A 24,831-nucleotide genomic window follows, 5' to 3' on the forward strand; every position below is an offset into this window, starting at 1 on the left:
TCATACAAGGATATCGTTTTCAGGCCTTGCGACTGTCAAAAATAGCACACGCTTTAAGTAAATAACAAAGTAACGGCTGATTAAAATCTTTAGATCAATAAACAGTGGCTTCAGGAATCAAGGCAAATGTTTAATTTAATACAAGTAAGATGTCCAAATAATTATACGTTGTAAGCAAGGTATAAACATGATACAATTAGGAAAAAGCTGCATAATAAAAACAATCATAATTGATTTAAACTGTACACAAGTTACACCATGTCATTCTAAAGTGCTATTTCAGGAGGAAATCATTAAAATCTATTAAAATGATTGCAATAAAACATGGACAACATAGCTATTTTATTATTACACACAAGTACTCATTCAAATTAGACCTTAGTTACACTTGTCACTTTGTGATGGCTTGTCTCTAGGACAGTGTTTGTAAAAGAAAAAGAAAAAAAAGGGGGAGAGAATAAAGGTTCTAGTTCTCACTTCATTGAATATCTATCAGTAAAAGTTATTCTACAATATACACAGTATCATTGTTTGAAATAAAAGCCACTGATATTTTTGATCTGCAATGTTTCACTGACCAGCCTGCTTCATCAAGAATACATTAGATGGCCCGGACTGCTGGCCTAGTGGTCCAGGCACTTAGGCTCTAATGTATACAGCTTGACAGCGCGTTGGGGGTTCGAGTCCCAATCTCACCGGCTTTTGCTGCGTGTCGCTCCCCATCTCTTCTCCCCGTCTAACTTCACTATCTATAAAGGCATATCAAGCCCCCCCAAAACAATATCTTAAAAACAAAACAAAAAAATAGAACATGAGATAAATGTGATCATTCCTGCATCAAATTAAGATGGTAACAAAATATTTATTTTGTCTGTGCTTACTTTACAGTCTTTTACCTGCATCTTCTGTCTTCAGTGACCTATCTAATCAATGGCAGCTCAGTGTTAACTTAATGGCAGAAAGTTACATGAGTGACAAGTGTAATTAAGTACTTTAGAATCCTCTGTATCTGATTGAGATCCATTTCCTTCCCCTGTCTGTTGGGGAAAGTGAATAACTGTGGTCCAGTGAGTAACTATCATCATAAAGTACGTATGAATGACATTTGATTTGAATATAGTGGCTCTGGTTGATTACATTCTACAGTACTTACTACCTACATTCTTTGGGGTGTGGCTTCAATTTCTGTGGGCACTGAGAATAAATTGTATAGTGGGCAGGGTACATGTTTCACCCTGGAATAGTAACACAATTTATTTATAGTGGAAAATTTAAATGTGGGATACTCGGAGGCCAACAAGTTAAACATCAAATCATGTAAAGTCCTAAGTGCATTTATGACACTATGATTTGATGATGATGGCATTGCATTGATGCTTGTTGGAAGGGAAGGCACAGCTATAAGGACAGGATCTCAGTGCAGAACTTACTTCAAAACTCCACGTGTGAATTATTTATGTATTAAAAATGTAATTAATCTTTAATACACCTGGACAGCAATTTTGCCAGTGTTATTAATTATTGATTATTCAGTGGCAATCATTTGTTTTAGCAAGTGTTGATATAAACATTGTTTCAGAGCTGTTAACATAGATGTCGTTGACATGAGAACGCAAAGTTAAATAAACACTGAGGTTAATGTACATTTCATTATGGCCATAGCTTGGAAAATGTAATTCCCCAATCCCCAGAGAGATTTTCACAATGAATATACTTTCTTACTCATGGATATGACATCATGCATATTTTTGGTTTGAATTACTTCCAGTTATCTCAACTAATTTCCTTTCTCGACTTTTGGCGAAACTAGATTTTCACTGATTTGTCATTTTGTACAAAAAAACAAGTGAAAAAAGAAAACAGAACAGTGACATCACATTTCATTCAGCATGGTCTTCACCTGGTTTTAAAAGCCGCAAGTGTTAACTGCCAACCTATGAAATTCATGAATTAAACAATTTGTATAAAAACAAAATAAAAATCACTGTCATGACAATACATTGAGAGAATAACCTTCGGCCAGAGCTTTCATCAAAGTCAGCTGTAAATAAGCCCTGTGTGGTGAAATGACCTTTTAAATGTGCAAACACGATGAGACAAATACATACACTGTGACAGTAGGATGAAGCCACTTACAACATTTCCAGTGTCAAACACAGACGGGTTAATGTTAAGCTAAAGCATCCTTTTCACTGTTTAGCACTGTTATAACTAGCTATGTATGGTTAGACTCTCCACATCCTGTCACGTTGGGTGGAGATAGCCTACTGCATAATCGTCTAGCAAATACATAGTTATCCGTATGTGCTCAGCTCATGTGCACATATAGGGCACAATGATGGGAGTTATATGGAGGTTATAACTGTACTTCATTTGAAGAGACGAATGCAGGAAAAAAACTAAACAAGAAAAATGTCTCGCTCTTGCAATGAATACTGTAGCTGCCACCTTATTTGCCATCTCACTTCTCTACCTAGCAGCAACTAAATGATTATCGCATATAGGCTATGTCGTGCAACTTTGCAAAATTACACCCTCTCGACATTTCTGTTGCGGGGATGAGACTGCTTGCTCCTAACTCAAAAACCCAGACGCTGTCTTTGTTTGCCTATTTACCTTTAGTGTAACAGTTAAGGCATTGTTCCGTGACCTGCTGGGGAGAGCAGTCCTTGTTAACATTTTCTTGCTGATGTCTCAAGCTGTACATCTCAACTGACAGACGATGCCATGCCAGTAGTACCGTGTGCACACACACATGCTTGTGCTTTCAATTACCGGGATATTCCAAGCTGTAAACCTCAGACTCTTTGCTCTTTACACCTCTTTCTCTCCTTCACCGTGAAAAGATGTCCGTCTTAAGTTCTCCTTGACTTTGACGAACTCAGGAGCTTTCAGGGTTTCCTCTTGTTCCTTTTCCTGCTGCTTCTCCAGCTAGATTACAAACAGAGGACAATATTGGGTTGAGGAAAGAAGCTGAGGCTGAAACACGAGTTAGAAAATATCCACAGACTTGAGTGTTGCTGCTGCGACACGTTGTGAACTTGTAAATCGGCTATTTTAGAATAGCCCGAAGTATAAAAAAAGGTTTTGTAAAATATTTATTTGCAAAGTAACTAGTAACTAAAGCTGTCAAAAAGTATAATATTTTCAGTGAGATGTATATTTGCAGTGAGGGTTAGGGTCTTCGTGGAGAAGAAGTATAAAGTATTGAAAGTAGTATTCAAAAATGGAAATACTCAAGTAAAGAAAAACTTAAGTACCTAACATAAACAGTAGTACATGAGTAAATGTACTGATAGTTAGTATCCACCACTGGTGTGGTGTCAGCGCTGAAACAAGTACCTCTTCCAGTTTCTGTTGCCTCTTGAGGAGCTCCTGCTCCAGAGGTGAGATCTTCTTCCTGGCTTCTTCCTCTTGCTTCCTCTGTTTAATCATCTGTTCTCTCTTCCTGGCTTGCAGCACGCGTTGCAACTCCGGCTTGGTCTCCACACTAGCACCGCCCCTGCATCCCAGCCAGGACCATGTCACAGGTTAGATTTGAACAGTAGTGCAACGACGTATTCAGATCTTTGACTTAAGTCAGTGGTTCTCAAACTTTTTTTTAGTTCCAGGTCCCCCTACAGTAACTGAGAGTGTACACATTTGTACTCTCAGAGGGTTGTGAGGGTTCATTTGGAACCACCTAAAGGAACCCTGAGGGTGCCTGGACCCCACTTTTAGAACCACTGACTTAATGAAACGTAGCAATTCATGTATACCACAATATTTGGACTTTACTTAGTAAAGGTCCTGCATTCAAAATTACTTACTTAACCTTAAAGTCTATATATTTTGTTGACCATTATGAGTTCCATTTTCAATTAATGTTTTATTAACCGATTACTGTGCAGGAGGATGCTAAACGCACACCAGTCTTAGTAGTGGTGCCAGCTCACGGCAGAAACATCTAAAGAGTTAAGTCTTAAAAAGACAAAAGAGTGGCTGCACACACTGATAGCCAAAGAGCCGATTATTTATTAGGATGCAGAGTAAAAACCAACGTTTCGGCAGTACAACTGCCTTCTTCAGGGTATGAAGGCTCTTTGGCTATCAGTGTGTGCAGCCACTCTTTTGTCTTTTTAAGACTTAACTCTTTAGTTATTAACCGATTAAGTCATGCGTAGAATAGTGACATGTGGTTAAGTCAAAGTACAAAAGTATGACTTTACATATCAAAATATACTCAAAGTAGCAAAGATTTACGTAGTTATTATGCTTTATTTCAGTATCATGTTATAATTATTGGTTCTATAACTATGTGTCATTACTGTCTTCATCACTTTAATACTGCAGCTGGTAAAGGTGGAGCTAATTCTAATGTATAGTATAAGCTACTATACATTAGTTGATTTAGAATTTTTATAAATTAATAATCTAAATCTAGAAACTATGTCAAATTAATTTAGGGAATTGCATTTGAATTAAAAAGTACCTCTAATTTGTACAGTAAGTACAAGTACATTAATTGAGTAAATGTACATTACACAACTGGATTTCCTCCAAATGCAGAGACAAAATAGAGTGTGAGAAGGAATGAGACAGTCAGACAGACTATGAAACCACATGCAATAAACAATAACATGTGATGTGACAAGCAGTGGTATATGGCACCGAATCAACAGGTTCAACACGTTCCCTTCCAGATGGGGAGCCATTCAACATCTTATGGCACAGTCTGAAAACTCAACTCTTCAGACTACACCTCATCTCCATACCTGTAGCACTTGCTTTGCTTTACTTTGAGTGTACCCTTTGCACACTACTGGTGTGCGCTTCTACCTTCCTGTTTGTTCGATAATTTGGTTCCTAGCATCAATCATTTAGCTGGGGACATCATGTTGTGTAGGGTATCTTTCTTCATCCTGGCTTTGAAGAAGTCTGCTATTGAGGGTCAGTGTGTTCAATTCTCCAGAAGATGGCACTCTTGTCATTAATGAAAATGGAACTCAGCTGTTCATGCAGACTATGGCATGGAGAGAGATTTTAGTCCAATCCATGTCTGACTACCTGTCTGTGTTTCTTTTCTCTCCGATGAAATGCAGTTTTATATTTAATGACGTGACAAGAAATGGTTGTGAGCCTTCAGTATGTGTTTCCTTGTTGGTTCAAGGAAGCAAAATCATTTGTTTTCCTTTGTAGCTTTACTGTATGTCATTTCAAATGGATGAATATGAATGCAGGGGTTACTGCTTCTCACAGAATTGATGTCTGCAGTAGAAGAATATAATCACAAATAAACAATACATGACTCCGATATGGCAAAGTTAGCATACAAGAACAAATAAGGCGGAAGTGGCTTTGAAAACCATGAGAAAGATGATCATTAGTCGGAACTTCTGCTGTTTGTCTTCAGATCAAAACCATGAATAAAGTTTGGAAATAGTTTCCAAGAATAATATGCATGATGCCTGTGTAACAAAGACCAAAAAGATCCAAACCAAGTATCCAAGTGGAGGTAGTTCCCATTAGAACAGAGAGTTAAGACCAAGAGGCTATTCACAAACTATACTATATACTATATAAACAGGGTCTCTTACTCTTCCAAGTCTTCCTAATAGAAACGGGGGACATGGGAGTTTTTTTTAATCAATTGGAGTAACTACTTCTGTACATAAAAAGTAAGACTTTACTCCACTCTCCCTGACTGCTAAATCGTGAGATAATTGCCATCTGTTTCACAATTGCAAGCAGCTATATAGAAGGATAAAAAACTGTCTCTCTAGATGTCTTTCCACATCACACTGTCTCCTTCCTTTTCTCAGCTGTGTGTGGCTGTTAATTGATTTGATGTGTAGTCTGGGGAGGCATGGTAACCACTTTTAATTAGAGTTGGGCTGGAGAGGCAGAACTGAGGGAAGAGATGATGATTAGAGTTTTGGTTCATTTAGTTTGTCTGTTCCATAAATGTGCGAAGGCTGAACACAGCAAATAAACATGATGCTAATTAGCGATTCTGTCCCCCATCAGTCTCATTGGAACACGCACACGCTGAATTGAACAAAGTAAACACACTTGTTATGCGCACGCACGCACACACACACACACACATATGCGTGCGCACGCTGTTCTAATATACTTGTGAGGACCTTTCATTGATTCTGTCCATTATCTAACCTCTAACCCTGACCAAAAAGTAAGCCTGTAAGTTACCCTGACCTTAGCGCTAAATGAGGACAGTCCGGTGTTCTTCACTTGCGTATGCTTGTGTAGAGATACCATCCTTGTAAGGTTTGTTTTTCTGCCAAGGGATTTGTCTTGGGAGTTTTCTTCACTCAATTTAGGGCGTTAGGACAAGGGATCGTTTGTTTCCTTTGTTAAGGCCCTGTGAAACTGTAAAAGTGATTAAGACTATAGAAATGATGACACACACACGCACACACACACACACACACACACACACACACACACACACACACACACACACACACACACCGTTTAGAAGCCATGTCTGTTGTTGGTTACACTCCACTTATAAATAAAGGACTTGCGCTTATGAATTTGCACTTCGTACTCTTGCCAAATGGCTTCCCAAGGCATTGAACTATACTTGTTAAAGATATTTCACTTTCAAACATGTTTGAAAGTGAAATATCCCTTTAAGCCTGATTTATGCGATCTACAAGCTCACGACACGTCGCAATTTGAGAATTTCGAGCTTGTCGATCTGCGATTTCTCATTGCATGACACAGCGCACAACCAAGTATAAATAGAGAGCTACAGGGCTTTGCCTTTTCCTCTGGGTCACCGTGGCGTGGACCTTGGTCTTACTGAGCCCTCACAGATATCCCTCTGGGTCACTGGGGACCCTGGTCTTACTGAGCCCTCACAGATATCCCTCTGGGTCACTGGGGACCCTGGTCTTACTGAGCCCTCACAGATATCCCTCTGGGTCACTGGGGACCCTGGTCTTACTGAGCCCTCACAGATATCCCTCTGGGTCACTGGGGACCCTGGTCTTACTGAGCCCTCACAGATATCCCTCTGGGTCACTGGGGACCCTGGTCTTACTGAGCCCTCACAGATATCCCTGGCTCTTGTTTCTCCTCTCAAACCACACAGCTTTGTGACATCCACTGACATCTGAAGCCTCCCCCATTCTATTGACATTTATTTCACATGGATGTTCCTACTTCTTTCTTTCTGTCTTTCTTTCTTTCTTTCTTACAATTAATAAGCATAGATTAACAATAGGGATATTTGTCATTTAAATAGGTACTGTATCGATTTTAAATCATTAGATTGTATTTGTATCGCCATGAATGAACCAATACTGTCCATGTATCGTTACACCCCTAATTGTGAGCTTGTGGGGGGCCCTGGGGGTCAACAAAGTATGTAGGCCAGGGTTTGTGTCTCATAATAACACATAGATCACATCTTATTGTTATAATAATGTATTATGCTTTACCTGTTATAATGTAAGGTGATACAATGTTGTACTACAAAGGAGGTGCCACTATACAAACTGTTAAGTGGAATGTTTGATGTACTAATTAGATAACAGCTTTATTGAAGTTTGTTGTGATCAAATCATATTAGTCCCATCATGTGAATGAGGCTATGGCAATCTTCACTGCTATTTTATGTCAAGTAATTCAGGCTGTTATTTGACTGCCTACATTGATTGCTAATTAACACTGTTATTAACTGAATTACCTTACTTGATCATTTGAATGTACAACTTCCACAGATTAGTTAGGCCAATCAGAGGCAGGCGGGGCGGGTCTTTGCGTCAACCATATTGCTTGTTTTGATAGTCTCACGTTACCAGACTGTTGCCTCCGCGATAGATATAGCTTGTTGCTTAGCAGAAAAGGAAATAAAAATATATATTTTCGTGAACGGAAATGGCAGCTTCCGTTACTCAGCTCATGGGGGCTATAGTCCCAGACTCTATATAGCATTCTGTTACTCAGCTCATGGGGGCTATAGTCCCAGACTCTATATAGCATTCTGTTACTCAGCTCATGGGGGCTATAGTCCCAGACTCTATATAGCATTCGGAGATTGTGGAATAGTTGTCTGGTAACGCGAGACTACTATTTTGAATATCGCGGAATAAACACATCCGGCATCCGGGAGGAAGTGGATTAAAAAAGGGGAGGAGCCAAACCCGAGTTGCTGTTATACACAAAAACGGAGGTTGTGCCCCCAGAGGCAAAAACAAAGGGAAAAATAAATATATATATTATTTTTTTCTCAAAGCAGATGACTGCACGTCAACTGTTGACGGTTTATGAAATGTAATGTCAAATTGAAATGATTGAGGGCGACCTAGAGAGAAAGGATTGGACAAAAAGTTTGGCCCTTCTTAGACATTGCCAGGATTCTGTTCCCTTTCAGTTCGTTATTCTTGACCTAATTCTTCCACTCCCACTGCACAGTTATGTAGCTTATCTCCTTACTTCTGTACTCCATCTTTCTGTATCTCCATGTCTTTCTCTCTATCTCTGTCTTGATCTCTGTCTCTGTATGAAATAAGTTAACTACTTACACAGGATATGTCCTTAAACCCACTGAACATTTCTTTATATTATCTTTATCTATTTCTCGCACTCTAGAAAGCTGGATTATTAACCACGTGATATGCTTGATAATATGCAATAATTTCTTAAACGTCACTGTTATTAGTACAAAACCTCTCTCTCTACTCAAAATTACTTAAATGTTTTAAGGCCTGCTATCAAGATAAATATGTAGATTGGTATATGATCTTTCTTTCTTTCTTTCTTTCTTTCTTTCTATAAATAGTTTAAAATGCAGTCCAGGATCAAAGATACAGCTTCTCACTTTTCTAAATCAATGCACTGTATGTAACATGATCAATTCATGCTAGAGGAGAGATGATGTGAGTAGGTGTAGTAATTTAAAAAGCACACAATCTAATTCTCATCCTGTCTTCTCAGACAGCAATATCACAGCTGGTTGATGCCATATGCCCTGACATATCTAGAAATCTGTGTAAAAATGTTAGGCAGTATCGATTTAAGTAAGATTACATCTGATCAATTCAATGAACAATACAATGCTGCTCCCCCCCTGGTCTGAAACACTTGTTTACGTTTACATTTGAGCCACTTTCTAAGCTTATCCAGAGTGACTAAAGGAGAGGGTTTAGTTTACATTTCAAGCAGACAAGCACAACATGCACATGTTGCCAGAGCTACTGTACACTCAGCTCCCTTGTAATTTATTTTATAGATGTAAAAATAAGTGCCGCAATTGCGGCAATACATGTTGGAGAGTGATGTTACAGATGATGCTGTTGGTTTATCTCACACCAGAAAGAAAAGTGTGTGAGAGAGATTGAATACAGGTGCTGCATGGGCTTCAGTAATTAGCAGAGAGAGAGAGAGAAGCGTTATTGCTCTTGTATGCCACAATTGAAGGTGGTCTCTCCCAGGCGTTTTCTTTTCTTTTGAAAACAAAAGGCCTGCGGTCTCCGAAGCTACTGGCACGCCAACTGTCCACCTTATGGAGACGAAGTGCTTCAGTAAGTGTGATCAGATAACTTCCCAACAATGCAGCATAGCTAGTTTTGTACATTGGCATGCTGTTGCCAAGCAACGCTTGGTCCATGTAATCAATCACAAGCCAGAAAATCAGAGATTGTTAGGAAACAAGAATTCATACATTATTAATTAATAACCAGCTTCTGCCGTATCTATCTGTATTGCCCGACCTCCGCGGGGACCCTCCTTATTCGCAGACCCCCATGCAGACTATGGGGCCGACCGCCGCGGACACCCCCACGCCGACATCCGCGGGGTCCACGGTAGTCTGCGCGGGGATCCGCGGAGGTCGGCGTGGTGATCCGTGGTAGTCCGTGATGCGAGTTGTCATGCCGTTCACGTTGATGCGTGTGGTTTATTTTCCACATGCCTGGTTGCTGTCCTCAATTTCCACATGGCTAGTATTATGTTGTGACTGTTCTTCATGGCGTGCAGACTATGGGATGTTATGGTTATAGGTTGTTGCTGGAGACGAGGCAGCCAATCAGCAATCAGAAGTACTCATCAGTATGGTTGCCAGTGTTGCCAACTGTCATGACAGAAATAAGCTAACCAACCTCCAAAAACAAGCCAAGCAACTGTGAGGAAAAAAACAATCCAAGCTTGGCTGGAAATAAGCGAATTTGGCAACACACTCATCAGTACGACTAGGGCAGGGGTTCTCAACGTTTCCTTTTTTTTTTTAAATATAATTTGGGGACCCCCGAAATAATTTGGCGACCCCCCAAGGGGTCGCGACCCACGGGTTGAGAACCCCTGGACTAGGGTGTCGGTCTGTCTCTGACTAGGGTGTCGGTCTCTGACTAGGGTGTCTCTGACTAGGGTGTCGGTCTCTGACTAGGGTGTCAGTGGGTCGTCCAAGTTTCATATCTATTCTATGACCAGCTTCAAGGTCAAGGTAAATTTTATTGTCCACAAGGGAAATTTGTCTTGGGCTTTCACCCCAGCTACAGCCACACATAAAACATCAATGACAGACAAAAATACATTACAGAGGGAGACACAACATTACACCATTGCACATATGATGTGGATAATCTAGCCTCACACAGTTACTGCTGTTTCAGAGCCTTCGGTTTATTTTTTAAATCTGATGTTCTTCCACTTTGGTTCTTATCTTCTCCCAGAGGGCAGAAGTACAAACTCGCCATTTAAAACATGGGTAACATCACTGGCTGTTTTAATGTAGCCTGCTCATAAATAGACTGCAGAGAGGGGAGTTGGGGAGTTGTCTTACCCCTATGATCTTAACTGCAGTCTTACCAGGCAGTTATTACCAGCTTAGCAGCTGGTAATAAAAAGAGAAAGGCTATAGTACTCGATTTTTAAGATGATCTTTGAATATCTCTGCTATTGGTTCAATATATTTTTAACGAACACACGTAAAGAGTGCATTGATTTTATGGAGAAAAAAAATGGAGTTGGGTGGTTTCTTCCGGACAGCAACGAAGTCATATTATTGTCTCCACCAGGCCGAAGGCATGGGGAGAGAGTATGTTTTGCACTCCGTCCGTGTGTGTGTGTCCGTCCGTCCGTCCGTCCGTCCGTCCGTCCGTCCGTCCGTCCGTTACCAGCTAATCTCATTTTTTGATATTACTCCTCCAGATTCTGTCCAAAAATCTCACAAATCGTTACACAGTATCTCTATGGTCATGTGCTCAAGTCGGATCTGTCCGATATTTCATATTCCATCCTAATTGGCTATAATTGGCTTTTACAGTTTGCAAGATTGCCCCGTTTTGAACAAAAGCCTCAAATCATGAACGCAGCGTGCAATTTACGTGAAATCTTTCACACATTTTCTTACTAGGCTGAGGAATATATCCCACACTTTTCACATTGGCCTGTTATAGGTTGATTTCTGGAACAAAATGCCTCAAATCATCCAATTGCCATCAAAGGCAAACATGTTTATATTACTCCTAAACATTTTGCCAAACATCTCACACAGTCCTATCCTCCTGGTGGAGACCTGTGCCCAGAAGGGCACTTTTTCTATTTTTTTCTTTTTCTTTTTGTGCAAAATAAGATTCCCATTGTAATCTTTGCCATATACAGTATAGTGCTCCGTAACAGGGGTCTCTACAGTACTTTGGTAAATAAAATATATGCTTTCAGGTGGGATACCAGTTTCATACAATCGGGAGAGAGAACCTTGAGCCTGTGTTCTATGAAAAAGCAATTTTATTTCTATTCAAAACGTAGTATGACGATAACATCTTTTTGAAAATATGAATAAAATATGAATAAACATGTTTTTGAGGCATTTTGTTCCAAAAATATGTTTTGCAAAAATCAACCTGTTGGTGGCGCTATAACAGGCCAATGTGAAAAGGGTGGGATATATTCCTCAGCCTAGTAAGAAAATGTGTGAAAGATTTCACGTAAATTGCATGCTGCGTTCATGATTTGAGGCTTTTGTTCAAAACGGGGCAATCTTGCAAACTGTGAAAGCTAATTATAGCCAATTAGGATGGAATATGAAATATCGGACAGATCCGACTTGAGCACATGACCATAGATAGAGATAGTGTGTAACGATTTGTGAGATTTTTGGACAGAATCTGGAGGAGTAATATCAAAAAATGTGTTTTACAAAAGTCGGCCTCCTGGTGGCGCTATAAAAGGCAGATGCGGAAAATGCAGGTCAACGGTTTGTCCTTGGACTCTAGGGAGTGTGCATGCAACGTTTCACGCAGATCGGTGCAGTTTTAGGTAAAAAATGTGAAAAGCTGCCTCATGGTGGCGCTATAACAGGCCATTCTGGAAAATGTGGGGCAGAGGTTCATCGTTGGCATCCAGGGAGTGTGTGTGCAAAGTTTGGCATCGACCGGGTTAACGGTGCCGGAGATTAGCTGGTAACAGACGGACGGAAGGACGGACGGACACACACACACACACACGGACACACACACAGAGTGCAAAACATACTCTCTCCCCATGCTTTCGGCCTGGTGGAGACAAAAATGAATCTAGCGAGACACATGGTATCATTTAGTGCCTTAATGGTATGATTGAAAGGTTTTTTGAGCAAGGAGAAGGAGGCCGAAACGTTGTATATGTTTTCTTCTGCTCTGGTAATTAAAGTTTTTTTGGGAGCTTTTAAAACGGTGTGCAGACTTTCTCCTTTTTCAGTTTATGTATTTTGTTCGAGCTCCCGTTGAATTTTCTGGGATGTGTGTGTAGCCTACCTCCTGACCACTAAGGTGTTTTGAGCACCCATCCATTAGCTGTTTTTGGATGAAGATGGAGAAGAAAAAAACTAAAACATACGAGCTAATGGATGCATTAGGTGAGTAATTTATTTGGACATAACAACATCCACTCAAGAGAGCCAAGACCCAGAAATAGCTAAAACTTGATAGGCAGTTTGTGATAAAGGAAATGCACTCAGAGCTATATGTTGATGTGCCACACTGACGCAAGCTTGCTCACTCGCTCCATTAGACATTGTCCAATTTGTCCCCAACCCTAATGCCTAACGCACGCAATGCCACGTGTCGGACCCATGTGGCATGTTGTCCCCAACCCTAATGCCTAACGCATGCAATGCCACGTGTCGGACCCATGTGGCATCGAAATTATGAGTGGATTATATTGTGTTCTATATGGCATGTTACAAATGGTGTTTCTTTTGTTCCCTGTTATGAATGAGACGATGAAACTATGAGACTGTTGGCTACAGCTCTCATATGACTGAATACAGACATGGCTGTGAGTGACAGGTCCCTGATTGGACCTGCCCCTCTCTTCCTTATTGGCTCTCCCCGACAACACCAGTTGGCTGAGCACTCTTCCTGTCGCTCTATAAAAGCTCAGTTGAACTTGGACTTCATGGGAGGACGACAGCATATCTAGCAGCAGAGACTCGATCCCTCTGTCCTCCGCTCGCTTGCCTGCCTTTTGTTTTGTTTAGTTTGTTCTTTATTAATTCGTTCCGTTCTGCCGTAAGTTATGCCTTAGATCTATTTTTGTTTAGTTATTTAATATATATATATTCACTCATATTCACCTGATTTATTGTAATTTTGGTTAGTTAGGTTAGTTAGGGATTTAGAATTGTATTTTTGTTTAACTCTCTGTTAGGGCCTTAGTTAGGGGTAAACTTTTGATTTCCAGTTAGAGCAGTTTTCCTTAGAATAGAACCTGCACCTTGAAGCAAAAAAAAAAAGTTGAATTCCAAATTTTGCCCAAAAATAATTTGGTGGTTCTCTTTTTCTCTCTCAAGGTTACCCCTCGTAATTAGGTTCGTTTGTAATTATTATTGTAATTTGGCTTCTTTGGATTCTGATAATTTTTGGATACTTTTGAGTATTTAAATTGTTTTTGCGGCCTAGTTTGGCCTTCGTTCGTTTCGTTGTTTTTTTGTTAAAAGGCGGCGCGAGTGGAAGTGTTGTTCGTTCGTTTTCTCTTGTTCATTCCCGGTCTGGTGAGTAGTCAAACATTAGTTTTTTTTGTCTCTCTGTGGTTTGGCAGTTTGCTAGTGTAGGGTTTAGATTTAAATGTCTTCTGGTCAAATAGGAACAAGTAGTATTTTGTCTGATGAAATAGAGGAGGCGACACACACACTCTCCCAAAATTAGATAACTTTACGAAAGTGGATTTGAGCCTGGTTGCCAAAGCCTTTAATATCCAGGTTCCAACCGGTCTTAATAAAGCCGAGTTGAAACGGTGTGTTGAGGGAAAACTCACCGAGAAAGGGCTCATGGAGAGCCAACAGCAGCATGTTAGCACATCAGTGCAGTCTAGCGGGGGTGCGGCCTCGCACGCCCCGGCATTATCTGACCTGGAAGATGGAGGGGATGCCTCCGCTTCCCAGAGTCCAACGGAAACTAACGCCGCTGCTGGGGGAGTCCTCGACACACGGGGTCTCGAGCTCACTATCCGGTTGAGAAGGCTGGAGCTTGACATGAAGGCTAAGGAGGTAGAGGTGCTTCACTTACGGATCAGGGCGGCGGAGCTCGAGAGGGAACCGCTCCCCCAGCACAGCTCACTGCAGTCGGCAGGAGCTGTTGGAACGTCTACTACCACCCATGGTGCGACACCGACCTTCGATATCAGTAACTGTAAGCATATTTCCCTTGTCCCTCCCTTCAGAGAAGCGGAGGTAGATTCGTATTTTGATGCATTTGAGCGCATTGCTACCACTGTGAATTGGCCTATAAACATGTGGAGTCTGTTATTGCAATGCAAACTTGTGGGAAAGGCGCGGGATGTGTGTGCGGCTTTATCTATCGATCAGAGTTTGGATTATGAAGTGGTTAAAAAGACTATATTACGCAGCTATGCCCTCGTACCCGAGGCGTATAGACAGCGCCTTCGTTCTTCATGTGAGAAAACTGCCGATCAAACCTATGTAGAATTTGCCAGAGAGAAATCTGTGTTGTTTGACAAATGGTGCACGGCTACTAAAGCTGTGACTGCTCAACAGATCCGTGAATTGATTTTGTTGGAGGAATTTAAATCCTGCTTAAATGAGCGCATTGTTGTCTACTTAAAAGACCAGAAAGTGGACAGTTTGGATAAAGCGGCGGTATGCGCCGACGAGTTTGTTTTGACACATCGATCTGTGTTTTCGTCTCCCTCTGCCCGCCGTGACCCTGCGGGGGGCAGATCGGGAAAAAAATCGTTTTCCAAAAACCCACCTAGTTCGTATGCTAATGCAGTCTCCTCGGAGCCTCGTGAGTGTTTCTATTGCCATGAGAAGGGTCACCTCATTTCTTTGTGCCCTGCTCTGCAGCGCAAGGAGAATCAGAATCCAAAAAGACCAAAACCAGTGGGGTTTGTTCAAACGTTTTATCCGCCGCTCTCCCCTGTCACAGCTGAGGCTGTTTCGAGGGAAACGGTGGAGCAGTTTGGTCCATTCTTGCTAAAAGGGTTTGTCTCTCTGTCGGGCCAGGATGACGATAAAGTGCCAATCATGATCCTGCGCGACACTGGAGCCTCACAATCTCTCATCTTGCGTGATGTATTGCCTTTTTCAGAGAAGTCTTTCTGTGGTTCTGATGCTCTCGTGTTAGGAGTAGAAATGAATTCGTCGCGCGCTCCGTTGCATAATGTGTTTTTGTGTTCACCTCTGGTCTCTGGTCTTGTGCAGGTGGGTACCCGCGAGTGTTTACCAGTTGGTGGTGTGGCGCTGATTCTCGGCAATGATCTGGCGGGCGGGTGGAAAGGTGTTTCCCACGCCGGAGATTGTCGACAATCCGGTGGTCTGTTTGGATCAGTCGGTGAGTATTGGTGACACGGTTTTGTTCCCTGCGTGCGCTGTGACCCGGGCGCAAGCAAGGAGGGGCCGTGATGAGTCTGTCTTGAGTGACACATTCATGTGCTTTGATCAACCAGTGATTCGTTCTGCCGCAAAGCCTAGACAGAAGGATGATGGTGTACTGCATGTTTCGACTGATTTTGTGTTTGATGTTGATAAAGAGGCTTTCGTTTCGGCGCAGCAAAATTATCCATCTCTCACTGTTTGCTGGGGGGCCGCTCGAGCGCAGGACGCGCCGGGTGTGTACAGTGTTGTGGATGGCATTTTGACGCGCACTTGGTTTCCACCTACCGTCGGCAATCTCGGGTGGAATTCGGTGCAGCAGTTTGTTGTTCCGCAACCTTTTCGTTCTCAAGTTTTGAGTCTCGCTCATGACAATTTGGCTGGTCATTTAGGCATACGCAAAATGTACTCTCGCATCCTGCGCTATTTTTATTGGCCAGGATTGAAATCTGATGTGGCTAAATTCTGCCGTTCGTGTCATGTTTGCCAAATCATGGGCAAACCGAACCAACCTATTCCTCCCGCTCCGTTAGTGCCTATTCCGGTTATGGGAGAACCATTTGAACACATTATCATTGATTGCGTTGGCCCACTTCCCAAAACGAAGTCGGGTTATCAATACTTGCTCACTTTAATGTGCACTGCCACTCGCTTCCCTGAGGCGATTCCACTGCGTACAATTAAAGGCCAAAGAAGTAATTAAGGCATTAATTAACTTTTTCTCCATTTTCGGTTTACCGGTTTCCCTACAGTCGGACAGGGGTACTAATTTTGTTTCGAAGCTTTTTGCTCAGGTTATGAAGACTTTGTCCATCAAACACAGACAGTCCAGTGCATATCATCCTGAGAGTCAGGGCGCCCTAGAGCGTTTCCATCAGACGCTCAAGTCAATGATGAAAAAGTACTGTACTGAGACGGGCAAAACGTGGGATGAAGGCTTGCCTTTTCTGCTTTTAGCAGTAAGGGAAAGTGTTCAAGAATCACTTGGTTTTAGCCCCTCTGAGCTTGTGTTCGGGCACAGCGTGCGCAGGCCTCTCCGTGTATTCCGTGATCGCCTACTGTCCAAATCTACTGTCCCAGCCTCAAATGTATTGGACTATGTGTCTAATTTCAGGGAACGCCTGCACAAGGCCTGTGATTTTGCGCGTAGCGCACTGTCGGAGACACAGGGGAGGATGAAAAAACGCTTCGACCGTAAGGCGGTTAAACGTGACTTTCAAGTGGGTGACAGGGTGTTCATTTTACTCCCTTTGCTTACTTCCTCCCTCCAGGGGCGGAAGGGGCCCACTGAACTCCAAGTTCAGTGGGCCCTACGTCATTGAGAAAAAACTGAGTGACACTGATTATGTGGTCAGTACGCCAGACCGTCGGAGAAAAACCTGTGTGTGTCATGTTAACATGCTTAAACCTTATGTGACTCGTTCTGACAGGGATGCGCCTCCAGCCGCGCCAGTCCCTGTAGCTTCGTGTGTTCCTGTGGTGCCTTCTCTTTATTCCCCATAGAGTGATGGCCTGCAGTCTAGGGGCTCTGGTGGCTACACCCTGCAAAAGTCTGAGTTTCTGAAAAATCTGTCTTATCATTTGCAGCACTTGGATCCTGTGGCTCGAGCGGACATGGTGAACTTGATTGAAAATAATTTGGCTTTGTTTTCAGACACGCCTACGTGCACTACTATTCTGTCCCACGATGTGGAGGTGGGTGATAGTCCTCCTATTAAGCAGCACGCTTACAGGGTGAATCCCACTAAGCGTGCGTTGATTAAAAAGGAGGTGGACTATCTGTTGGAACATGGTCTTGCTGTTCCTAGTTGTAGCGCGTGGAGTTCACCATGTATACTCGTGCCAAAGGCTGATGGCAGTCAACGCTTTTGTACTGATTTTAGAAAGGTGAATAATGTCACTACTCCGGACTCGTTTCCATTGCCTTTAATGTTGGACTGTGTCGATCGCGTTGGTGCTGCTAAATTCGTTACAAAACTCGATTTGCTTAAAGGTTACTGGCAGGTCCCTTTAACTGCTCGTGCGTCGGATATCTCTGCGTTTGTGACACCCGATGGCCTCTATCAGTACACTGTTATGCCATTCGGACTTCGAAATGCACCCGCTACGTTTCAACGTATGATGCGTGTTGTGCTAGCGGGCGTGGCTAATGTTGAGTCTTATCTTGATGACTTGGTAGCGTACAATGATACGTGGTCTGATCACATGCACACACTCGGGTTGATCTTCGAACGGTTGGCGGCGGCCAATTTAACCATTAATCTGTCAAAATGTGATTTTGGTAGGGCCACTGTGACGTACCTGGGGAGGGAAGTGGGTCAAGGTAAAGTTCGTGCCCTTGACGCCAAGGTCAAGGCTATTATTGATTACCCTGTGCCTACGTCTCGTCGTAGTCTCCGTCGTTTTCTCGGTATGTCCAGCTACTATCGTGCGTTCTGCAAAAACTTTGCGGATGTAGTTGCTCCTCTAACCAGTTTGACTTCTGTGAAAAAGCCTTATGTCTGGTCATCTGCATGTCAGCATGCTTTTGATTCTTGCAAAGCCCTCCTGTGTAGCACTCCTGTCCTGGCTGCCCCGGACTTCCATCAACCCTTCAAGCTGGAGGTGGACGCAAGCGGCAGTGGGGGTGGAGCGATTCTGTTACAAGAAGATAATTCAGGTACTGACCATCCCGTTTGCTATTACTCCAAAAAATGTAATCCGGCTCAAAACAACTACAGCACCATTGAAAAGGAGACCCTTGCTTTGCTCCTTGCTGTACAATTTTTTGAAGTTTATGTGGGATCCAGCTCTTTACCTGTAACGGTCTACACGGACCATAATCCTTTGGTCTTTTTGAAACAAATGCGATGGTCATTACTGGTACAGGACTTCATCTTACAAATTTGTCACAAGAAAGGTGCTGATAATGTCTTGGCAGATGCTCTTTCTCGTGTTTACTCCCCAGAGTACCTCAACTTCTTCTTTTGGGGGAGGAAGTTCTGTTTTGTGGGGGGGTGTTACGGACCACGGTCCTGTTGTGATTTGATTATATTTGTTTAAGTATAATTATTATTTATGGTGACTATTAAACTGGGATAATAATTATAAGTTGGAAATCTATTGTATATATGTATATATCTATATATATATATATATATATGTATATATCTATATATATATATATATATATATATTGTGTTCTATATGGCATGTTACAAATGTGTTTCTTTTGTTCCCTGTTATGAATGAGACGATGAAACTATGAGACTGTTGGCTACAGCTCTCATATGACTGAATACAGACATGGCTGTGAGTGACAGGTCCCTGATTGGACCTGCCCCTCTCTTCCTTATTGGCTCTCCCCGACAACACCAGTTTCCTGTTGGCTGAGCACTCTTCCTGTCGCTCTATAAAAGCTCAGTTGAACTTGGACTTCATGGGAGGACGACAGCATATCTAGCAGCAGAGACTCGATCCCTCTGTCCTCCGCTCGCTTGCCTGCCTTTTGTTTTGTTTAGTTTGTTCTTTATTAATTCGTTCAGTTCTGCCGTAAGTTATGCCTTAGATCTATTTTTGTTTGGTTTTGTTGCCCAGTTATTTAGTTATTTAATATATATATATATATTCACTCATATATATATATATATAATTGTTATTATTCAGTCTGTAAATTGCTATTTCTTCATCTGTAAAGCCCGGTTCCTACTCCACCATGTAGGGGTGCCAGGTATTTTTCTTTTCCCTGATTTATTGTAATTTTGGTTAGTTAGGTTAGTTAGGGATTTAGAATTGTATTTTTGTTTAACTCTCTGTTAGGGCCTTAGTTAGGGGTAAACTTTTGATTTCCAGTTAGAGCAGTTTTCCTTAGAATAGAACCTGCACCTTGAAGCCAATACTATACAGTTGTGAAAATGTGAACCAAAGAACAAGAAAATGTAAACTTTGTCTCTGCTAAACGAAAAAAGAGCTACAACAATAAACTAAAGTTCTTTTTCAACCCTGTCTCCTCTTGAATTATGTTATGTTCCTTCACCCTAGACGAAGGTGCGTAACATAGCCAATTAGGATGGAATATGAAATATCAGACAGATCCGACTTGAGCACATGACCATAGAGATAGTGTGTAACGATTTGTGAGATTTATGGACAGAATCTGGAGGAGTAATATCAAAAAATGTGTTTTACAAAAGTCGGCCTCCTGGTGGCACTATAAAAGGCAGATGCGGAAAATGCAGGACAACGGTTTGTCCTTGGCCTCTAGGGAGTGTGCATGCAACGTTTCACGCAGATCGGTGCAGTTTTAGGTAAAAAATGTGAAAAGCTGCCTCATGGTGGCGCTATAACAGGCCGTTCTGGAAAATGTGGGGCAGAGGTTCATCGTTGGCATCCAGGGAGTGTGTGTGCAAAGTTTGGCATCGACCGGGTTAACGGTGCCGGAGATTAGCTGGTAACAGACGGACGGAAGGACGGACGGACACACACACGGACGGAGTGCAAAACATACTCTCTCCCCATGCCTTCGGCCTGGTGGAGACAATTAATGAACATTCAAGGATGTGACTGCAAAAAAATGAATACAGAACCATTTCTATAACATTTGATTACACACAGTTCTGTCATTAGGCAGTTGTACGTTAACGTTTTAGAGTTATTATTAGATAAGACAATCTGGTGCTACTCGCTACTTCTCGTAAATTCCAGTTTATTCTATATTACATGCAGTACATTCTTCCCCACCATTATGGCTTATAAAAAATGTCCCAAACTGTATCTGTACCCAAATCCTAGTCACCAAAATGGTGACTAGCTTTTTGCGTATTGTTTGTGGACAATCTTTCTGTATCTCTGTAGCAACTTTACAGGAAAGCTGCTTAATTATATGAAACGTTCATGAATGTTACTGGCAATGGCACCTAGATTAGGGTGATTCAATTATGGGATGAATCAGTTGAAATTGTTTTGAGGAATTTATGACTTTGTCAAGAATATTACATTTATTTTCCAAATTAAGAACAAAATGGGTCTGACCCTCCTCACCACCTAGGAGAAAATCCAGAGCTCACTCAGTATTGCTCATGTTTTACCACATCCACATAATAGGCACGTCATAATAGGCAAATTCTGCGAAAATAGCCGGTCTACAAGCTCGTGCTGCAAGTCTGCAACTCACGTGACAGTCAGTGACATGCTTGTAGATCGCTATCTTCGCTATTGACGTACAAAGTAATATGTGGAGTTTCATGAGGATGGCCTCTAGTTATTCTCACGCCACCCTTAGGTCAAATTTGCAGTTGCTCACAGGATCTCAAAATCTAATGGGTAGATTGCAAGGAAAATGAATTCCATCTGCAAGGATGAACGCTACTGATTTTGGAGACCCGATGGCCTTTCCTCTATACTGCCACCCTTGGGCCTAATTTGCACAAGATATCTCAAATTCTAATGCTATGAAACTTGCTGCATGTATTCATGTTCCCTGGAGGAAGAACCCTAACTATTTATACGACCCCGTGATCTGTCCTCTAGCCAAAATGTCAACGTTGAACACATTACATAATCTAATAGGCAGACTGCAGGATGTATCCTACTGATTTTGGTGACCCATGGCCCTCGCTCTAGTGCCAACCTCTAGGGGCTACTAGAAGGCCTTAGACCCGGGGTGCGTGAAACACATACAAATCGTGCTATTATGTCTGTTACATGAATCAAAAATGTCCTTTCAAGCGAAAAATACACACTCACGTGCCATGTTGGTTGTCAGAAGTTAGGACAAATTTGTCCAACCTGTTCACTATAAGCCTATCTCACAGAATTTCCCCGCCCCCCTAAATACGCCCCCTTTCGGGGTTAGTGGTGATAGCGTGACGTCACTCCATAGACGCTACATGTTAACAGAGGTAATTTAAGAAGTCTACAACTTTTGTTTTCTCAAGGTAAGGTTTGTTCTATCTGTTCGACCTGATTTACCATCTTGTTTGCTTCATAATAATATTGGTCTGTCACATTTTTACATTAGAAAATGTACTTAGATTCTCCAGAGAAAAAAACGTGTAAATGCTCATGTTAAAGACACCACTATTTACCGGAAGTGGGCGTGGAAAGCGGGCTGTGAGATAGGCCTATTGTCCGCTCCAAGACCTTAGATAAAATACTGATATAATCTTTGTCATACAAGGGATAGCGACAATAGCTATCCAATCCAAAAGCTCACAACTTGGCACCACTATTTGTTATATGTTAACATTTTAATTCTACATTTTTTGTTTGAAAGAGAGATCACCTATAATGACATGCACAGAATAGGTTAAACTACTCCTAGAGATAAAGCCTATGGTCATTAAGGAGATGAGGTTTGATGCATGTGGTACTGAGAATGTAGAAGTGGCACACTTACACAGGAGTCGGACACCGTTACATTACCTTTTTTGATTCATGAGAAGCTCTCGGTGGAGGTCCTGGTGGCTTTTGGAGGCTTTGACCGGATTAAGCAGCTTTTTGGGCTTGATGAGATCATGGTCTTCCTCGTCGTCCATGTAATCTGGCTGGGGGGCGTAGCTGGAGCCGGGAGGAAGGCTTCTCGCATGATCCCTGCATCCCTCATGCTGCTCTACTTGGAGGTCTGCATAGGCAGATGCTGTTGGTAGATGGTAGATCGGTAGATGGTTAGATTAGTACAGGCAGGGGGCAGGGATTCACACATATTTCCATGCCAACTTGCCAAGGACCCCAAAATAGCCATAGCCTCTGGCCCCCCCTATGGAGAAATTACTTGAAAATCTTTAAAAAAAATGTTGACAGTAATGACTTGGCCTAAATAGGGACACCAGAGTTAAAGTTGTTGAACTAGTACAATAATGTTATGACTTGAATTAAAATGTAATCAACCAGAATATTATTTATTTATGTCTATTAGTAGAAAGGTACAGAGGGAGACCATGATCAGAATCAGAGAGTATTGTTCACATATACAAAGGATTTGATTTGATGGGGGATAACATGGTTTTCATTGTACAAAATAGTAGTTTTCTTCCAACATGTGTAATTAAAATAGGATTCAATGTGATTGTTTCTGTTTTCAGCGTTCCAAAAAACATAAAAAAGATGTAAGCTTAACACCAGTCACCAGGTAAAGTTATTATCGTAGTAAATGGAAAATAACCCTGATGGTGTTTTTGCGAAGTTCATATTTTCAGACAGACATTTTTTCTCCCAGAGAGTTATATGAATTCCGACCCAGAGGTGGAGAGGATGGTATTCATTTAAATAACAAAAAGCGGCGAAGCATACACAAACAACCTGACAGCGAGCGATCAAAGAAACGGCAAATTAGTCACAACAGACGTGAGCTCAGGTTCCCTGAGGAAGTTGATGAGGTCTGGTGGCACTCAGGGACAGAACACCGTGCTGATTTGTTTGCACTCATTAGTTGCCCAGGAGCTGAGCAGCAGGCCGTTTGCCAGCCACTCATCTGGTCTGTTTGCATTCTGACGAGTAGAAGGAAACGCGTGCTTTTATTTTCACCACTTTCTTTTGTAAATAAGAATGAACTGTAATAGGTACGGGAGACTGTTATGTTGTCATTGTGCCTTGCGGTGTTTGTATCTCCTCTGCTACCACTGAACATCGATGTAAAGGCAGGTTTCCACATGTACATGGTCTGTACATGTTAATTTCTATTTCATTTTATGATTTGTTCCTTTCATCTCTGCCTTACATTTTGATGAAATACAAGCTTAGAGCGAATTGTGCAAATCTTTGAACATCTTTGAACATTTTCCAAATGATGTGCCCAATAGGGATGCCAGGTGGAAAGTGGTTTAACGCCAAACACCAGGCTCACAGATTCTTAGTATTCATGAGTTACAAATTAACCACTCCACACAAATCGTGGAATCGCACAGGTCATGTCACTGACCTTTTCACTGAGTGTTTTGTCTCTGTGTGTGTTTGCAAGTGTGTTACATAAGTGAAGTGCTAGTAGACAGACAGACAGACAGACAGACAGACAGACAGACAGACGGACAGACCCTTATTGATACCGTGGGCGAAATACAGTTGTCATGGCAGTACAGCAGTTATGAAACACAGTGCAGATATAGGCTTACAGAAAAAAAAGATACAGCTAGGAGTAGCAAATTATGATTAGTGATTAGGAAACGAGTACCAGTAGAAACCAGGATATTGTATACTACAGAAATATTTGGTGTGTATTCAAAGTGCAACAGTATATTAACAGTACTAGGCCCATGCGCTTTTTGGAATGATGCTTGTTGGGAACGCATGCTATTCGGTTATGCAATACCTGTTGTACCCGTTGTTAGAGTACGTACTACGTAGTGTTATCATAGTAGTTGTAGTGTTGATTTCATCGACTAAAACTATGGCGAAAAATGTTCGTCGACTACTCGACTAACTTTTTTTTAAGCTATATGATGACTAAAAAGATACTGACAATTTCCTCGACTAAAATGTTAGGGAGGGACTAGTGTAATTTTATTCTTGGTTGCATGCTGAAAATAGAAGATCTACAAGCTCACAACACTTCGTGCTGCAGCGCGTTGTGAGCTTGTAGATCGGCTATTGCAACCGAGTGTAAGATCAGGCATTACGACACCATCAAGGCCCGCCAAAATCAACGAATCAATTAATCGACTAAAATCTTGCGATATTTTGTCGACTAAAACTAAACTAAAACATTTCAGATGACTAAAATGTGACTAAAACTAAGCGGAATTTAATTAAAAAGCGGCTCACCAGGCACATCACGCCCTTGGAACCTTGGCGATATGCAAATTGATCGGTCGAATGGTTCTCAAGATATGCTGTGAACTGTTAGGTACACATAGAATTTTGCACAATTCATAGTTAGATACAAGGTTTTTATAGTAAGATATAAGGTACATTAATCGTTTGCCCGCCAGGAACATAGGAATATTAACACGTAGAATCTTGTAGCCTGCCACAAACGGAAAAGCCGTTTTAACAGCGATGTATTCATTAATGCATGTTTTAATACGATCGTATCGAAA

At 41.8% G+C, this 24,831-nt stretch overlaps 1 protein-coding gene across 2 annotated transcripts in view; it reads right to left on the minus strand.

The window, feature by feature from the left end:
• Nucleotides 1-161: 161 nt before the first annotated feature.
• The window catches only part of LOC306929545 (protein FAM107B), a 54,867-nt gene continuing 30,197 nt past the window's right edge, over nucleotides 162-24,831 (minus strand). For both annotated transcript variants that reach the window (XM_079510116.1, XM_079510117.1), the window contains 3 exons: nucleotides 22,223-22,436; nucleotides 3,343-3,502; nucleotides 162-2,931 (listed from right to left, as the gene is read on the minus strand). In XM_079510116.1, coding sequence (XP_079366242.1) covers nucleotides 2,815-2,931; nucleotides 3,343-3,502; nucleotides 22,223-22,436 — 491 coding nt within the window. In that variant the 3' untranslated portion in view covers nucleotides 162-2,814. The remainder of the gene's footprint in view (nucleotides 2,932-3,342; nucleotides 3,503-22,222; nucleotides 22,437-24,831) is intronic.

The sequence above is a fragment of the Electrona antarctica genome, assembly GCF_951216825.1.
Source record: "Electrona antarctica genome assembly, chromosome: 9".
NCBI lineage: Eukaryota > Metazoa > Chordata > Actinopteri > Myctophiformes > Myctophidae > Electrona > Electrona antarctica.